Here is a 16,687-nt window from a genome sequence, read left to right as displayed (position 1 = left end):
CATGATGTTCAGGGTTGCAGGAGAGAGTGGCACAGCTGAGGTACCCACTGGGCAGACACAAGAACTATACAGAGATGGGCTGCACTCTCATGTCATAATTCCAGTGATAAAAAGAATAAATTCTGGATGCCTTTCTCACATACATCCATTTTTCCATCTCAAAATATTATGAAAATATGTCTAAAGAAATAGCTCCTTATTGTTGTCTATTGTTGTATTGAATCCAGTGCAGTTCTTGTGTGTGTGCTGTGTGAGTTTTCACAAATGTTGAAGTGGTTTAATCTGACCCTGATACCAGTATGGTTTTTCTCCGTCATTGGGAACCAACTAACTTCATTAAGTTTTTAGTGGAATTCTAACAGGAGAATGTGATGTGCACAGGTTGGGGGAAAGTGCTTGGTAGCATCCACAGTTTCCTTCTTTATATATTAGACTAATATAGTCCTTGATTTGGATAAAGGAAAACCATAACTTTTATTAAAGTAAGCCACTTAGCCCAAAAGGCACTGAGATAACTTTTCGTGTCTGCACATAGAACATGTGGAAGTTGGGCTTAGCAAGGAGGCTTACATGAATACGATTGTACTGTGTTTTCTAGATGACAGCAGTTGGAATAACAGAGAATATTAAAGGTGATGCTAAAAAATTTGAAATCTGGTATAATGCAAGGGAAGAAGTTTACATAATACAGGTAAATGATGTTTGTGTTGTGCTTTTGTTTTGTTTTTTTAAGTTACCTTTTAAATGCAGTTTTTATTATCTTAATGTTGTAGGCAATTGTCATTCCAGTGATGTCATATTTAAAGATGAAATATATTCAGTGGGGAAAAAACCATATACTTTTTGCACTATTCAGGTCTGTGCATCCCAGGTTGCATGCAGGCTGATCTTGCCGAGCCCACCCATCTTGCAAGAACTGGGTTGAGCCCTAAAGCAGCCAACTGGTGCATGGGGTTTCAAGGGAGGACAAATCAGTTTAAAAAATAGATGACAATGTCCAGGTGTGCTGCAGATCTGATTTTTGTGCAGCCTATATAACAGATGTAATTTATTTATTTATTAAAAATAACAAAGTATGTTATAAAAATGTCATAAGTTGTTTTGTTGGTCCATGAGAAAAAAATCCAAAACAAAAATACAGCAATACCTTTATGTGGACCAAGTAAAATATTGGGCTTTTCCACCAGTTTCTCTTCTTTCCAGCCCCTTGTTTCCACCCCCCTTGTTGTTTTGCTTAACATCTTGTCTGAAGAAAAGTTCTGGAGAACTCAAAAGTGACATTTTAATTTGTCTGAATAAAGATACTACCCTACTTTTGCATAATAATATATGAGTTTTTCATTTTAAGAGAGAGAGAAATCCCAACATGTTTGAACTCTAAGCTTTCTAAGACTGCAATTCTATGCACACTTTCCTGAGAGTAAACCTCACTGAACATAATCATTAGGGCCCAATCCTATCCAACTTCCCAGCACTGATGCAGCTGTGCCAATAGGGTATCATCAAGTGATGGGAGAGGGCAGTCATGGAAGCCTTTTCAAGGTAAGGGAACATTTCTGCATTGCATTGTGCTGCATTGTGGCTGCATAGGTGCAAGAAAGTTGGTTAGGACTGGGCCCTTAGTTCCCAGTAGACATAGGTAGGATTGTGCTACACATCTCATTAAATTGGAAGTGCACCTGTTAATAGTGCAAAAATGTTATAGCATGAAAGCTGCAATTCAGCTTTCCACTAAAGTAATAAAAATGTTGGGTGTCTGGCAAAGACACAATGCCCTCCTCATTTCAACCAGGTATTACGCTTTGAAGATCCAAGAAGTTGTTTTGGTCTGTTTTCATTTGGGTGGCTTAATTTGTAGCAAGTAATTGACTGAATTTCTAATTGTTCTTGTTTGAGTTAGGCACCAACCCCTGAAATCAAAGCCACTTGGGTCACTGAAATTAGAAAAGTATTGACCAGTCAACTACAGGCATGCAGACGTAAGTGATTTTTCTCTTTGTTATCTAATAATAGCAAAGTGCCCATCAGTGTGACAGGCTGCTGTTACTTCCTCTCTAGACAAAAATGCCTTCCACTGACTTGTGTGAGCAAGATTAAAGGAGCTACAATTAGGAAGACTGTTGACATGGGAGGAAAAGATGTCACTCTTCTGTGTTATACAAATGCTGGTGCTTGGTTTCTGGGGGCGCTGGAGCAAAATCCTAAACTGGGAGAGATGGGGCAACTTGAACCCTCTGTGGGAGGGAGTTTCAAACCCAGGACAGGGGACATTGCAGGGAAGGCCCTGTCTCACTTGTTTTGCTGATTGGACTATTTTGACTACAAACTGTGCTGAATCTAAAAATTGTGCCAAAATCTTGCAGAATGGCTCAAGTACCTGAGGGTCTCTTGCTCTCTTCCTTACAGAAGCTAGCCAACACAGAGTTCTAGAACACACACACAGTTTCCCTCTGCCTACGTCATCTAATACAAGGTCAGTTATTGTCCAGTTCCCAGATTACTTTATGCAGCATTGACTCACCTGACACCCTTTTGGTTTAAATTTCTTCTTTGTCTCTCTGAAGTATTTATTTGCTTTAAACTTCTTATGTAGATATTACAGCTTGGGGGGGTGTCTAAATTTCCTTTTAATAGATGTACATATCATGTGTATACAGTATAGATATACATAAAATATATATCCCCAATGGATACCTGAATTCATTAATACAAGAGGACACCTACCCCCACCCTTCCCTGGGTCTCTTAATGCCTTATAAGGCATTAAAAAGTCACTTCCAGTTTTATGGAAAACCTGGAAGTGACTTTTTTGCCTCTAAGGCTCTGTCTGAGCCTGCAGAGGGAGCAGACAGATGTCCATTGCCTCTACTGGGCTCAGAGGACCCTCCAGAGCTCCCCTCACCTCCAGAGGGGGCACATGCCGAGGGGGCCACAGACCCAATCCACAAATAAGTGAATCCTCAGCTATGGGATACGGCCCTCCCATATTAGGTGGTCTTACAAACAGTAGACGAGGAAAAACCCAAGATTGCATGCATATTTGGAAACCTTCTGCTTTCCCTCACTTCCATAAATCAAACTGCACAGTGGTCCTGTGTCTTCACTTACTATCCTGCTTATTTTTATATTTCCAAGAAAAAATATTTCTCTTGATTGCTTATCTTATGTAGGGGCCTGTATAGAACCTGAACCTCTCAGTGTATGGCTTACTTTTAAACCTATGATGGAACTTTCTCCTGATTTTTTTTTCCCTTTGTATGATCACCCACCATGAAGCACAGTGTTTGTATCATTCCTAAGCTTGCATCCCACATTTTAAAACACTGGTTTCATTTGTTCTGTGATAGTTACAATGCAGTAAAAAGAATGAATTTGCCCTTAATTGCTCTCTGCTTTCATAAACAGTCCTTCAAGGATTCATGGAAGGAACATCCGGAAACAAGAAGAGAGAAACACTGATGTTGTAAGTCCTGACGGTTGTATCACCTCAGTAGCACCAAAGTGTCCTGAAAAAGGCAGAGGTAAATTTGAAGTACACTTCCATTATCAGTTGGCATCAATTCCTGTAAAGTGGAAAACATTATGGTATTGAAACACAGCAGAAGTGCAGTAGCGTGCCTTACTTATTTTCTGATATCCGCCTTTGTCATAGATAAAACCAATAATCCTCCAAAAATTACAGCTTTCCTTTTCAGTAGACGTATAGATAACATTAGCCAGGGCTGCTTTAGTCTGAGTTAGTATCTGTTGAAAACACCATACTTGTCTAATTTTTTTTTAATCCACAAAGATTGTTGTGCACAAGTACTTTTTGATCTTGATCGGTTATTTTTTCATCACTTAACTGTGATGCAAGTCCCTTCTTAAGTTAAAAAAAATTCCAGAATGATATTAAATATTTTGCTTGTCCTGTCAGTCTGACCAAATTCAGTCCTATTTCTTCCTTCACTATTGCCTCTTCTGGCACAACTTTGGATAACTTCTGTGTACCTTTGTCTTGTGTGTGTTTTCTTCTATCTTCTTTTTGTAGAAGATAGCACAAGTTATATCTCGGATTGCTAAGCATTTTTCAAAACACACTTTTCACTGCAAAGCTTTACTAACCTGAAAAGTCAGAAAGGTAAATCTCAGGAAGCTAAATTAGTTTTGTACAATGCAGGCTATAATCACTAGTCTCACTCTCACACACAGAGATAACGTGCAAAAATATATTTGAGCTCTAAATTGGTTCTTGTTGTCTCACAGTTTGGTTTAAGCGGAATTATCCAGTGTTTAGCAGATATGACTTTTGTTCTTATTAAGGAAGAGAACCTTTTCACTACAATCATGAAGCTATCATGAAGTGGAAAGACAGGCAGTGACTGCTATGACATGTGTTGCCCTGTCTGTTCCAGAATGTAATATGCACACTCATTTAAAAAGTCTCTTTAACAACCTGATTACCTTTGAGTTTTTTCTGGGTAGACTGCAGTTTAATGCAGCAGATATTTGGGGTTTGTGTAGGGTGAGCACTAATATTCCATGCTTGCCTTGACAGAAACGGCATCTCCTACTGCTAAAAGCCAGACTTTGCCAATGATCCTTCTTTCAGGACCAGGTATTGATATAAGATTTAGTTTTATCCAGATAAAATCTATGAGCATAAGAAGTACCAAGAATATAAACTAACTATAAGTTTGACTTTCCCAATACTCTTAAAAGTTGTATGTATAACCGCAAATATGCCCACATCCATTTTGCCCAGAGGTTCTCAAAACGGGGCATTTCAACGCCCTAGCCTAAGAAGCTGTGACCCTGAACTCTTAAGGGGCAGAGCAACCCTGACAGCAGAGCTGGTGCTCCTGCAATCATGCCAGTGCTGGGGACATTGGGGCTAATTTTAAATTTACCATGGCCCACAGATGCCCTCTGGAAGGTGGGGAAGCTTGCGGGGACCTCAGCAAGCCTCCTTACACCTTAGAATTGTTGACAATAGATGGTGCAACTCACTTCCAGTTTTTGTCATAAAACCAGAAGTAGGTTGCAAAAGCATTTTTCAACAATTCTAAGGTATGGGGAGGCTTACTGAAGGCCCTGCAGGCTTCCCCCACCTACTGTAGGGCATCTGCGGGCTAAAATTAGTCCCAGTGTCCCCAGTGCTGGAGCAATTGCCAGCGCCACTCTTTCCCCTCCCCTGCAAAGACTTACAGCGGCCCAAACTCTCCCAGAGAGTTTGGAAACTGCTGCATTTTGCCCGTACTACTTGATTTCCTACTTTTTTGTGTGTTTTTATTTTTATTAGAATAATGCCATTTGAAATTGTTCCAAAATCCTTTTGTTTTCAGTATAAACTCAAAGGTAACTTGCATGCAATCTACCAATTCTTTCCTTTCCAATACTTCAATATCTCTTTTTCTCTGTTTTATGCCAACTCATCCTTTTGCAGCTGCTCCTTCCAGCCCTGACAAAAACACTAAAAGACATGAAGTAAAGAGCGATCCAACTCCTTTTGGTTTGAGAGGTAGTGTGGAACCAACTTTTCATATACCATTAACCACAGAATCCTATTGTAAGACACAAATCACTTTGGCTGTATTGCCATTGCTTTGTGTTTGAAGCATTCTCATTAACTGCTGCATAGAAGTTTTGACAAAGCACCCTTTGTAATTTGTCTAACTGAGAAGCTTCCAATGAAGTCTTTAGTCTGTTTGCTACAGCTGCCACATGGAATTCCCAGAAACAGCCCCTGCAACTTAATGTGATGACTTTCTTAATGTAGGTAGGAACTTTACGTACACAGTTTATGCCATTCTCAGTAACTTCCAGCCATAAAATGATGGGTGGTCTGGATGTTGTGGACAAAACTTTTGGTGTTCCTTTTTTTACTTTAAGAAACATTTGCCATATCACATGATACGGCGTCTTTCAGAAAGTAGCAGTGGCAGTTGGAGCAATTGTACGGCGTCTTTTGGAGCAATACGGCGTTTTTCAGAAAGTAGCAGTGGCAATTGTTATTAGAGCCCTTCATTGCACCATTATCCACTGACACAGAATGGTGAAGAATGTAGACCTTAATCCAGCCATTTTCAGCCACTGTGTGGTGGTCTGCAAGTGTGCATGGGAGTTTGGGGGAGGGTTATTTATTAGTAGGTCTATTGAGCCCCCCACCAACAGCATGGTGTGCCTTGTCAATTGTCAGAAAACCGATGGTGTGCCTTGACAATTTTAGTACCTTGTCAGTGTGCCATGAGATAATAAAGGTTGAAAATCACTGCCGAAGGGCGCAATTCTAACCCCTTATGTCAGTGCTTTCCAGCACTGGTAGAACGGTGCCAATGGGACATGTGCTGCATCCTGCAGTTGGGTGGCACTCATGGAGGCCTCCTCAAAGTAAGGGAATGTTTGTTCCCTTACCTCAAAGCTGCATTGCCCTTATGTCAGTGCTGGAAAGCACTGACATAAGGGGTTCAGATTGCGCCCTTAATCTCTTGGCCACCATGTATTTCCTAGTAAGGTTGTTGCTGTATAGCAGTGGTGTCCAAACTTTTGGAAGGAGGGCCACATCATCTCTCTGACACTGTGTCGGGGGCCGGGGTAAAAAAGAATTAATTTACATTTCTAATTTGAATAAATTTACATAAATGACTATATTAGAGATGGAACTTATATGAATGAATGAATGAAGGTCTTGCAATAGCTCAAGGCCTATAAATGGCCTTGCAAAAGTCAAGGCCAGCCTTTTCTGCCACTGCTGCATCACAAATGTGAAACAGCAAGCAGTGGAGGGTGCCCTTGTCCCACAGCTCACGCAAGAGGTCAAACGGTTGGCCGTCACACTGAGAGCAGTTGCGTTGGGCCAGCACAGGCTCCAGCAAGTCTCCGGAGGTCCAGAGGCTCATTGGAGAGTGGGGGCTCCCTGTGGGCCAGATTGGGAGTCCTTGAGGGCCGCAAGTGGCCCCAGGGCCGGGGTTTGGGCACCCCTGCTGTATAGAATGAGAAAGTTAACACAAAGTATAAAATCTACAAATATTGTATCCCCTTCTGTGTATTCAGAATAACTAGATAACAACTGTTGAAAGACAGTGCTGAAGACTGGCATAATACATTTGTCTCGCTATCTTTAACTTAGGTATCATGTGTGATGTGAGTAGTCCAGGTTTACATTTTTGAGAAAATCTTTCTAAATGCAAGTAACCTTATCAAAGCTACTGATTTCAGCTATAGGTTTCATTGCAAGCATCCACTTTTGCACCCAATAACAGGGTTAATAGTTTTCAGTTTAAAATACTGGCATTTCAAATGATATGGGAATAGCAGATTTTGATCATTTTTGCAAATTATGAAAAGTATGCTTCAGGTGTTACATAAAACTGAGAAAATATTTAAATTTATAGATATCAGAATGAAACTTTAGACCTCAATATTTTAGATTCCCTTGGTATAGGAATACAAATAAGAAAAACAAATTGCAGCTCTTTGGAAATAGTTCCATCGTCCCCCCACTGGCACATGTACACTAAAGTAAGTTTTCCATGGAAACCTAATTGGTCTGGTTGTGTTAAGCAAGGAATTTTTCAGGTTTCTTTCATCCGAACTGCTTTGCCTGAATATATACAGTTTCTAGGAAAGATGTGACATGGACAAGAATTGAGACAGAAGGCTTAATGCAATATTGCTCCAGATTCTTGCAAAGATCAATAGCTACTATTTGAAAGGATACTTGAAAGCAAATTTGGGAAAGAATTGTGATAGGTTATCCTGATAAAAAAGGCAAAAGCATAAATAAAGCTTCCAGTTTATAAGTGCCCAAGAGGAGAGAGAGATGTGCCCCCATACAAACCCTTTTGTGTGCATAAATAAGCTTGTTCAAAAACAGTTGATATTTTGTACATATGATAAGACATGGCATTGCCACTTACACCTTATGTACTGTCCAAGTAGTTTTTATATTGGAAAAAAACCCTTATTGTATCCTTGAATGGCCTTTCTGGAATGTTCAATCAATGTTACCATAAACTAATGTTTCTTATTAAATCAAAGCTCCAGTAATTGAATGGAATATGTCTGCCATAATAGTCCCATGACTGGATAATCAAATCAAATCAAAAACCTTAATTGGCATGAAACTGGTTAATCTGCACCTACCGATTTTTTTCCTTCATGAGCAATGACCATCTTGTTAGGTTAGATAACCCTATTTTTGCAGATATAACAAATGTAACAGTTACGGACTTAGGGCCAATTCAAATTAGGGGCAACTAAGAGAATGGTGTTTGTATTTTTGTGTTTAGGTGTTGTTTTCCAGTGTGGGAAGTGTGCCTTATCTGTATTTGCACAAAAACTGCGTGTGAACTGTAGTGCATAATTATGACTTGTCAACAGATCACAAATCAGATTGTGTGAATCAGGAAGTAGATAGGAGAGTGAGTTGTTGCAACATGTAACTGGATGGAAGATGCTATATGCAACTCCCCAAGGTGAAAGGCAGAGCAAGGACCACACTGTGTTTGATAAGCAGTACATGACTTACTGCTTTGCATTTTCCTTTCATTATGTTCAAGTAGATTCTAGTTCCTAATTTCTAGCTCAGGATGAGAGGAGCATCACAGTGGCAGTGTAATACCTGGGAATTTATTATTCAGTTCTTTCACAGATGCAAGTTCTGTGTTAACATGGAACAGGGCCAAGTGGGTCAGCACTACTTACCTTTTGCTAGCGGCCCAGCGCAGGCAAGGTACTGTATCACTCCTGGACCCCATGAACTTTGGTGCATGGTGTGGTGTGCTGTGAATTGTGGCTGCTTAAGCATTTGCTTTGGTTTTTCCCTAACACCTTAGTCTTGCAACAGTAGTAGCCTTGCAGAATTGTCAAAAAGAATGCCACAACTCATTTATAGATAAGTAGAAAAGGTTTTTTGTTATTTCTTTTGCATTGGCCTGCTCTGCTACACCTGGAACATCATACGTGCAATTTAAAATCTCTCCAGGGCTATCATTGATTTGTTTCATTTTTGTAACACCCTTCTTCCAAAGAACCCATGTAGCATACATAGCATAGTCCCTTTCTGTCCTCTCAACTTGGAGGTGAGTTACACAAGGGAAGAGAGTCAGATTTACCTGAGTTCAGTCACCGAGCATCTCCATGGTAGAGGGGGGATTTAAACCCAAATCTTCCAGTCCAAGTGCACTCCTCAGTACCAGACTGGCAGTCTCCCCTGTTTTAACCTAGCCAATTAGCTATTGATGCATGAATGAGCTCACAGAGATACATTTTGCATCTCCAGGGATTCTCAGTGGAAGCTGAGCCAGTGTTAGGGACAGCAGGTTTTGACTTTACCATGACTGTGTCCCCAAGCTCAGCACTCTGCATTTTCCCACAGAAATGAATGTTGCCAGACTTGGACTTAGTGCAAGCTGAAGCAGCAGCCAAATATTCTGCCCCCATTTTTAAGCACACACAGTCCAGACCCCCCCCTTCCTTCCACACCTTATCCAGTATCTATATAGCTACTTCTTCAAAACAGGCTAGGTGGGAGAAGAAGAGGAAGCTCTGTTCTGAAGAAGCTGCTGAGGGAGTAATGAAAGCAGAGAAGGTGCAATCCTGTTCCGGGCACAGTAAACTGCAGCAGCCCCCATTTCTTCTTCTAGCATAACACATAGCAGCAGCACTGGAGGAAGAGGTGGGTCAACATTGCCCTGACCCTCTTCTTCATTGCTCCTCATTCAAGAGAGTGAATGAGAAAAGAACTGAAGCAGGAACCAAGGTGGTCTGCTGGGGGTGGCAGGCAAGTGTGGGATGCTGGACATCCCTTCTACCAGTTCCACTGTCTCCTCCAGCCTGCCACTTCACTCAGCTTCATGGGTGAAACTCTCTCCTATGAGAGAGAAAGTAGAAAGGTGTATTCCTTTCTGTGGGATAGGGAAGACTAAACCACCTCTTCAGGATCTCAGTTTGGTGGGAGGGTGCAGGTTCCTCTCACCCAATGGTTTGGCCAGCCACAGCCCATTTATTTTATAGCATAGAACTCAGTGGAAGTCATTGTGAACCAAGCCTGCAGTTAACTACTTACCCATACTGTAAATGTAGTTTCTCGGCTATGCTGAAATACAACAGGGAGCACTAAACTCAAGGAAGTGACTTCTGTGTTTTCAATTGTACAATATTCTTATGGCCAAATTGGAAGTTTTGTGTTTTGAAAATAAGGAAGAATGTAGAAATCTGTAATATGTTGTTTGGGTATATTTATTCTAGAGCTGAGATTCTCAAATGGCTTGTAGACTGCTCTCCATTATGTGAAATATATAAATGTACCACTGCCAACATGTGCATTTTTTTCATGTGTGTGTTTCTGTATCATAGCAAGCATGCACAATGTTAAAAGTGTGAGTTCTAGGATTTTTCACAGCACAACTATTTGGCGGGCTGGTATCTGTTTCATTGCAGGGGTGTTTGCTTTTAAAATTGAGCAATTCATATTTATTTTTTATCTGGCTCTAGAGAAACCCACCTCCAGGCTAACACAGAGGAGACAGCAAGAAAAATTAGAAGAGATCAAATTATCTGATTTTTCCTTATGTCATTATGAATTTTACTTTGGAAAAGGTCTGCTTATTCACAACTCCTTTCAAAGAGCTGCTTCAGGGCCCAATCCCATCCAACTTTCCAGCACCAGTGCAGCTGCAATGTTAGCCCCAAGGTAAGGGAACAAATGATCCTATACCTTGAGGAGGCCTCTGTGACTCTCCCCCCACTGCAGGATGCAGTACATTTCCCATGGGTACAGCTGCAGTGGCCCTGTAAAATTGGATAGGATTGGGCCCTCATTCAGTTAACATAAAAATATACTTTTTCACATGATAAACCACATTGTCTTGTGACCACTGGTTTGTCTGGAGTCACTATCATAGTTGCATCATAGATGCTTCATAGTTGGTGTCGGGCCATGCAAAACTCCGTCATATTTGGACCAGGTAAATTTGCTGATAAAAGCCCACAGCAGCTTGAAATATATTGTAATTTGATTATCACAACACTCGCTGTTTGAATATGCATGTCTCATTTGTGATGTAGGTGACATCACCTTTTGGCCTTTTTTTTCAATTTGTAAGTTTGTGTTGCCAGAGGAGGACTGGCAAGTTGGAATAAGAATGAGTTACCTATAATGATATCTATGATTCTATAATAGTGACTGTGATAGATGAAGTAGATTACCAAGTCAATCTTAGCCTTAAGTAATGGTCCGACTTGCCCAAAACAGGTTTGGTTAAACTCTGATTTTCCATCTGGCCATGTTTGATGTCACTGCCTCACAGCTTCAAGGGGAGAATGTAATAGTCACTATGTGGAGCAATATTGGTATGGATCAGTGCCTTTGATATAGAACTTTTGAGTATACCAAAAGCTTCACAAATATTGTCTCAGCAATAGTTTTAATATTTGCATTATCAGTATTGTTAATGATGAAATTATTGTGTTATTAAGGGTGGCCTAAGACATCTCTTGATGCATCTGAAGAAAATGATGGCTGGTCTAGTGCTGAGGACCCGCTTAATTCCTCAGATGCAGAGGAGGAAGGAAGAGGAGAGAAGAAGCTGGTAATATATTTTCATGGTTACACTGAGTGGGGAGGGCACCACTGAAGAAGGAATAGACTTGGAGCCCAATCCTATGCACGTCTACTCAGAAGAAATTCCCATTAGAGTCAATGGGGCTTACTGCCAAGAAAGTGTGGATAGGATTGGGCTGTTACACCAGTATCTAGTGTAAGTTCTCACTATGGTTATCCCCCAATTGCAATCTGTTTGTTCTATTCTATGGAATGCTGTTCAAGACACCAGCTTAGAACACTACTCATGCAAGGGCATCTGCTTTTCATTTGTGAGAATGAAGCACTGTATGTGCATTTAGGAGATTCCATGCCAATTTGGAACATTGTTTTCAACTATGAAAGAAACTCATGCCTATCTGGAAGCTCTGAGTTGTTGCCAGTGCTGATTGTTGTGTACGTGTTGCCAAAGAGGTCCCCTTCCTCGGGACTCTATAGCAATAGTGGGTTAGAAATGAAAAAAAAAGTATTTCAGAAATCAGCAAGATAAAAACTTGCAAATGTCAAAGAATGGGTCTCAGAGTTAAATCATTTCTGATTAAACCACTTGTGGTTTTTTCTCTCCATGCAATAGACTCCTGGGAAATACACCATTGTAACCGATTACGATAGAGGTGGCTCTGATGATCTAATACTGAAAAGTGGAGAATTGGTTCAACTGATCCATGAAGGAGAAGATAAGCATTGGTATGAAGAACTGCATTTTGAAACAGAACATAGTTAAAAGCATTTGGCCTGGTGTATATCTCTTCTGATGTCTATCCATGATCACTTCCAATATCCAATCATGATTAAGAGACTAGGAGCAGGCAATGGTGCTGCTCTTTTTGAATTACATTTGGGGTTTGAAGCTGGTTTGCAAACCACGGTTAATGTTAGTAAAGATGTAAGCTCTCAACCACTGTTAAGGTCACTGGGAGAAGGCTGAAGGGAGTTAGTAACAAAAAGCGAATGCGGAGAAGAGAACTCACAACTTAGATAGAGAGAGAGAGAGAGATACTTTATTTACGCTCATCCGACCAGCTCGTCACAAACAACAAAACAAAATACACAGAATTAAAACCAACACCCCGTTACACATATATAAAATCAGAGGTCTACACTCTCAATTTTCTTCCTAACCAACTGTGCAGCATAACAGAAGCGGGCAACCCTGAGTGATATATCCGAGTAAACATCAGAAAGCAGAAAAGCAAGCTGCTCCTCCACCTGCATCCCTGTTTCAATACTGAAGATCGGGGAGATAAATTTAGATCTCAAATCGTCATAATATGGACATTGCAAAACAATGTGGGCAGTTGTCTCCACCACATTTTGAGGGCAGGGGCACAGTCTCTCTGAATAGGGACGCCTTGCATAACGCCCCAAAAGAACTGCTGATAAAAGTGCATTACACCTAGCTTTAGTAAAAGCAATCCTAAATTTAGGTATAACAATATTATAAAAATATCTAGCAGGAGAAAATGCAAGAGCTTGATCCCCAAGAAAAACATACACAGAAAGTCTGGCTCTCGCAGATCTCAATTCAAGGTCTACCAACCTCTGACGCAAAATTTCTTCTGCGTCTCCCGGGCTCATCATCATTAAAGACTCTGGGGAGAGATTGCAGAGTTTGAAATGATCCAAGCACCTTTTTTCCCAGGTGCCTACAAAAGGATCTGAAAAGATCAAATAAGTAAAGTTATCCTGTCGCGAGAGAATCTTCAAAAAATAATGTAAGGCATTTAGCCACATCGACATCTCCATACTTGGGGTACCGGATTCCAACCTGACCACAGTGTTTGGCACACATCGGGGAACATACATCAATTGGCGCAAAAATTTGGTCTGGATCACCTCCAAAGACCTGGTATTTAAATATGGGGCGATCTCAGAGCCATAGAGCAATTGAACCCTAATTTTTTAGCAGTGTGCAGCCTTAAAGCCGCAGGGAGAAATTTGGCGCCTTTGGATAAATAAAAACGATAAATGGCACCAGATGTTTTCTGAGCTGATTGACCGACATAGTTTTTGTGGGCCAAACGGCCTCCTTGATAATGAAAGATCACCCCCAGGTATTTTATTATTTTAACCTGCTCAATGGGTTTCCCATTTAGGAGCCATCAAAAGGCCTTATATCGTCTAGCAAAAACCAGCACCTTTGTTTTATCAGAATTTATAATTAATTCCTCCTGTGAACTGACCAGGGCTAGATGGCGAAGAGCCCTCCTCATGCCGACCTGTGTTCAACTCACAACTTTGCTCCTACAAAATCAATATTTGTATATGCTCCACAGCTTTTGTCACAGATTTAAAATATCTGTTTCTGAGCAAAGGCTGTGTGGCTTCCAGTTATGCATATGAAGATTATAGGCTTAATGTTTTAATTCTATAAGTAAAACAGTTTAAAATTTTATTTTAAATATTTCTTAGGTATATAAAGAATCTAAGCACGAGCAAAGAAGGTTGGGTCCCAGTCAACAGTCTATTGATGCTTGTTGGCAACTCAAAATCTGCTGTATCTCTGAGTAGCTCTGGTAAGAGAGTCAGTGTGATGGCTTTTGTTCTGCTTAGGTTTACTTTACTTCTCTAAGAGTGAGTGTTGAGTTAACTTAGAATTTTTAAATTGTAAGCTGTATATCTTCATTTATAAATGTGTGTGTCTTTTGCTCCTCCACTCCAGAGTCTGCAGCTGGATCCAGTACACTGAGCTCCTCTTCAAGCTACAGTGAAAGTTGCAACAATAGTAACAACAGCTTCTTGGACATTAAGGGCTAACATTAAAGCTCCATCAAGACTGTCATGAAGCTTTCAACTTCTAATGCAAATGCTGGATTTTCAGTGGAATGGAGAAGCATAATGTTTGTGTTGCTCTTGACTTTTTCTCATTACCCAAATTGTAGTTTACAAAAACAGATGGAACAAAGACATGCCAGATTTATCAGGAACAAGAAGGACACCTGGTTGGAAAAAAGATTTTGAAGTTGCATGTCTGAAATCTATCCTTTTGCTACAACAAAATATACCCTGCCATGGGTAATGTGAGGCAAATATTAGGAAGAACCCAGATTGCATCTGCTGGTATAAATCCTATGCAGCAAAACATTAAATATAAAGTTAATGCATGATGCAGATTGAAGGGGAGAAATATTTATATCTCATTTGATGCAAAAGTCTCCTAGGGTCAATGTGTTTGGGCATGGAAGATCTCTTACAGCATCAGGGGATTCAGTTTTGATCTAGAAACTCTTTTTTTACTTTTTGAAAAATCACTGTGCTTTATATAGCCATATAATGTAGGCTATTCTGCAGAAGAAATGAACAATTCCCTGTCAGCAGAGACAAGACTACTGTTTTTTTTTCTTTTCTTAACACTTGGTGAAAATGGCCATTTTGATGTATTTTTACCACTAAACCAAATTCTATTGCAAGAATAATTGTTTACAGAATGCTGGCAATTTGATAAGTTGTTTGATAAAACAAAACCTATTTTTTTAGTTGGGGTGTAAGAACACTTAAACATGTTTTATATTAGTTAAGCTAATCAACTGAACACATCTTATTCACTCTGTAGACTGAAATAATTCCTGCTACTTTCAAGTTCATTGTGCAATTAAGAGCTTTGGGGGGGGGGGTGTTACAGACTTCTTTTCAGGAAAGTCATAAACATTTTGTACATGCAAAACAAAGTGATGCTGCATAAACTGCCCCTTTTGGCTGGTGTTTACAAATCTGCCTTACAAATGCAAGCAGTATGTAAACTCTTGTAGAAATCATATTGCATTTCCCTGTACTTCTGAATTAAGTTGTTGTGCATGCCATAAATACAATACATGAATGAGTTGTACCTCATTCATGTATTGTATTTTTAAAATTCACTTCAAAGTGAGAGGTTGACTTTTAGTACTTATGAAACTAGGCAATGGAGATCTGAAGAGAGGTGACTAGTTTTGGGTTTTGCAGTCTGAACAATGAATAATGTCTCAAAGAGTCATCTTATTGTTCCAAATGCCAGAAACAAGTCTTAGCTCACAGTTACAATCATCTGTGACTGGCTCTGGCCAGTGCAAATTTTTATATTTCCCTGTATATGTTTATATGTGTGTGTCTGTGTGTCTGTGCTGATGTTAAAAGGTGTATTTGCTGATGTAAAAAGATGTATTTATACTTTTCAGGCTGCTAAAAATGTCTCTGTATTTACTTTCGGTTTCTTTGAAAAAAAGTAATATGAAGGTTGTCCAAGACATTACTGTTCAGAGTTTCCAGCTCATGCATTTTTTTCAACTTATCTTACACAAACAAGACGGTCCAGCCAAGGCTCAGCTTGTTCTCTTCTGATAAGAATAGCAATAGTCTTTGTAATTTATTTTGTATATATGAGTGTTACAAAAATACTCAACTACATTGCTCCCATAATGGAATGAAACTCTGGATCCACTGCCAGTGTGCACATGATGCTTCCAGATATGCCACTCTCAGTGTAGCTGGCTTAGGTGACTGACAAACAATAAATGACTTGCTCCCTTAGAATAAGAAAGAAGTGGTTTATTGCTTCCCCAGCACATATGAAGGATCTACTGGGTTGGGTGGAGCACAGAGAAGGCCCTTACGTGTAATCATGTCTTTCTTCACTTTTTCCCTGACTGTCTTTTCCATTATTCATGTGATTGTACATGTATCACTCATTGCACTTTAATTCAGTCCACATTTCAATTTTCTATTGCTGTTGTAAATTACTATTCCAGAATCTGCTGTCTTTATTATATGTATGAAATTTTGAATAAATTTCAGCATTTCTTTCTGGGTGGTGGAGTGTGTGTGTATTTGTTTCATAGTAGTGCAGTGTGTCAGTTAATGTAGTGAGTCCCCATGCCTCTCCTATGGTTGAAAGAAATCCCTTGCTATGTAGATATATCAGGCCACCCCAGGATTCACCCATAACATACCAATCCCAGAAAAATTTCCCTATGGTCGCAGTTATGATAACTTGCATTGCAGTTTTTCCCGTGTTTGTTTAATGATATTTTAAAAAAGGAATAGAATATGAATGAGCAGTTTAATGTACTCAAGTTGAAATGTATCTATTGACTAAATCAGGGGTGTCCAGAGTTTTTGGCAGGAGAG

At 39.9% G+C, this 16,687-nt stretch overlaps 1 protein-coding gene across 4 annotated transcripts in view; it reads left to right on the top strand.

The window, feature by feature from the left end:
• Positions 1-16,366, top strand: part of MCF2L (MCF.2 cell line derived transforming sequence like) — an 85,920-nt gene extending 69,554 nt beyond the window's left edge. The window contains exons 23-32 of one of the 4 annotated variants that reach the window (XM_066622385.1): positions 599-691; positions 1,901-1,979; positions 2,407-2,473; positions 3,406-3,521; positions 4,538-4,597; positions 5,426-5,500; positions 11,461-11,573; positions 12,159-12,271; positions 13,997-14,100; positions 14,247-16,366. In XM_066622385.1, the coding sequence (XP_066478482.1) occupies positions 599-691; positions 1,901-1,979; positions 2,407-2,473; positions 3,406-3,521; positions 4,538-4,597; positions 5,426-5,500; positions 11,461-11,573; positions 12,159-12,271; positions 13,997-14,100; positions 14,247-14,341 (915 nt within the window). In that variant the 3' untranslated portion in view covers positions 14,342-16,366. The other 3 variants (XM_066622386.1, XM_066622387.1, XM_066622388.1) reach the window with 3 other exon arrangements.
• The last annotated feature ends 321 nt before the right edge of the window (positions 16,367-16,687 follow it).

Source organism: Tiliqua scincoides, chromosome 3 (assembly GCF_035046505.1).
Source record: "Tiliqua scincoides isolate rTilSci1 chromosome 3, rTilSci1.hap2, whole genome shotgun sequence".
Lineage (NCBI taxonomy): Eukaryota > Metazoa > Chordata > Lepidosauria > Squamata > Scincidae > Tiliqua > Tiliqua scincoides.
Note: the sequence above shows the minus strand (reverse complement) of the source record. Positions and strands in the feature narration are given on the sequence as shown.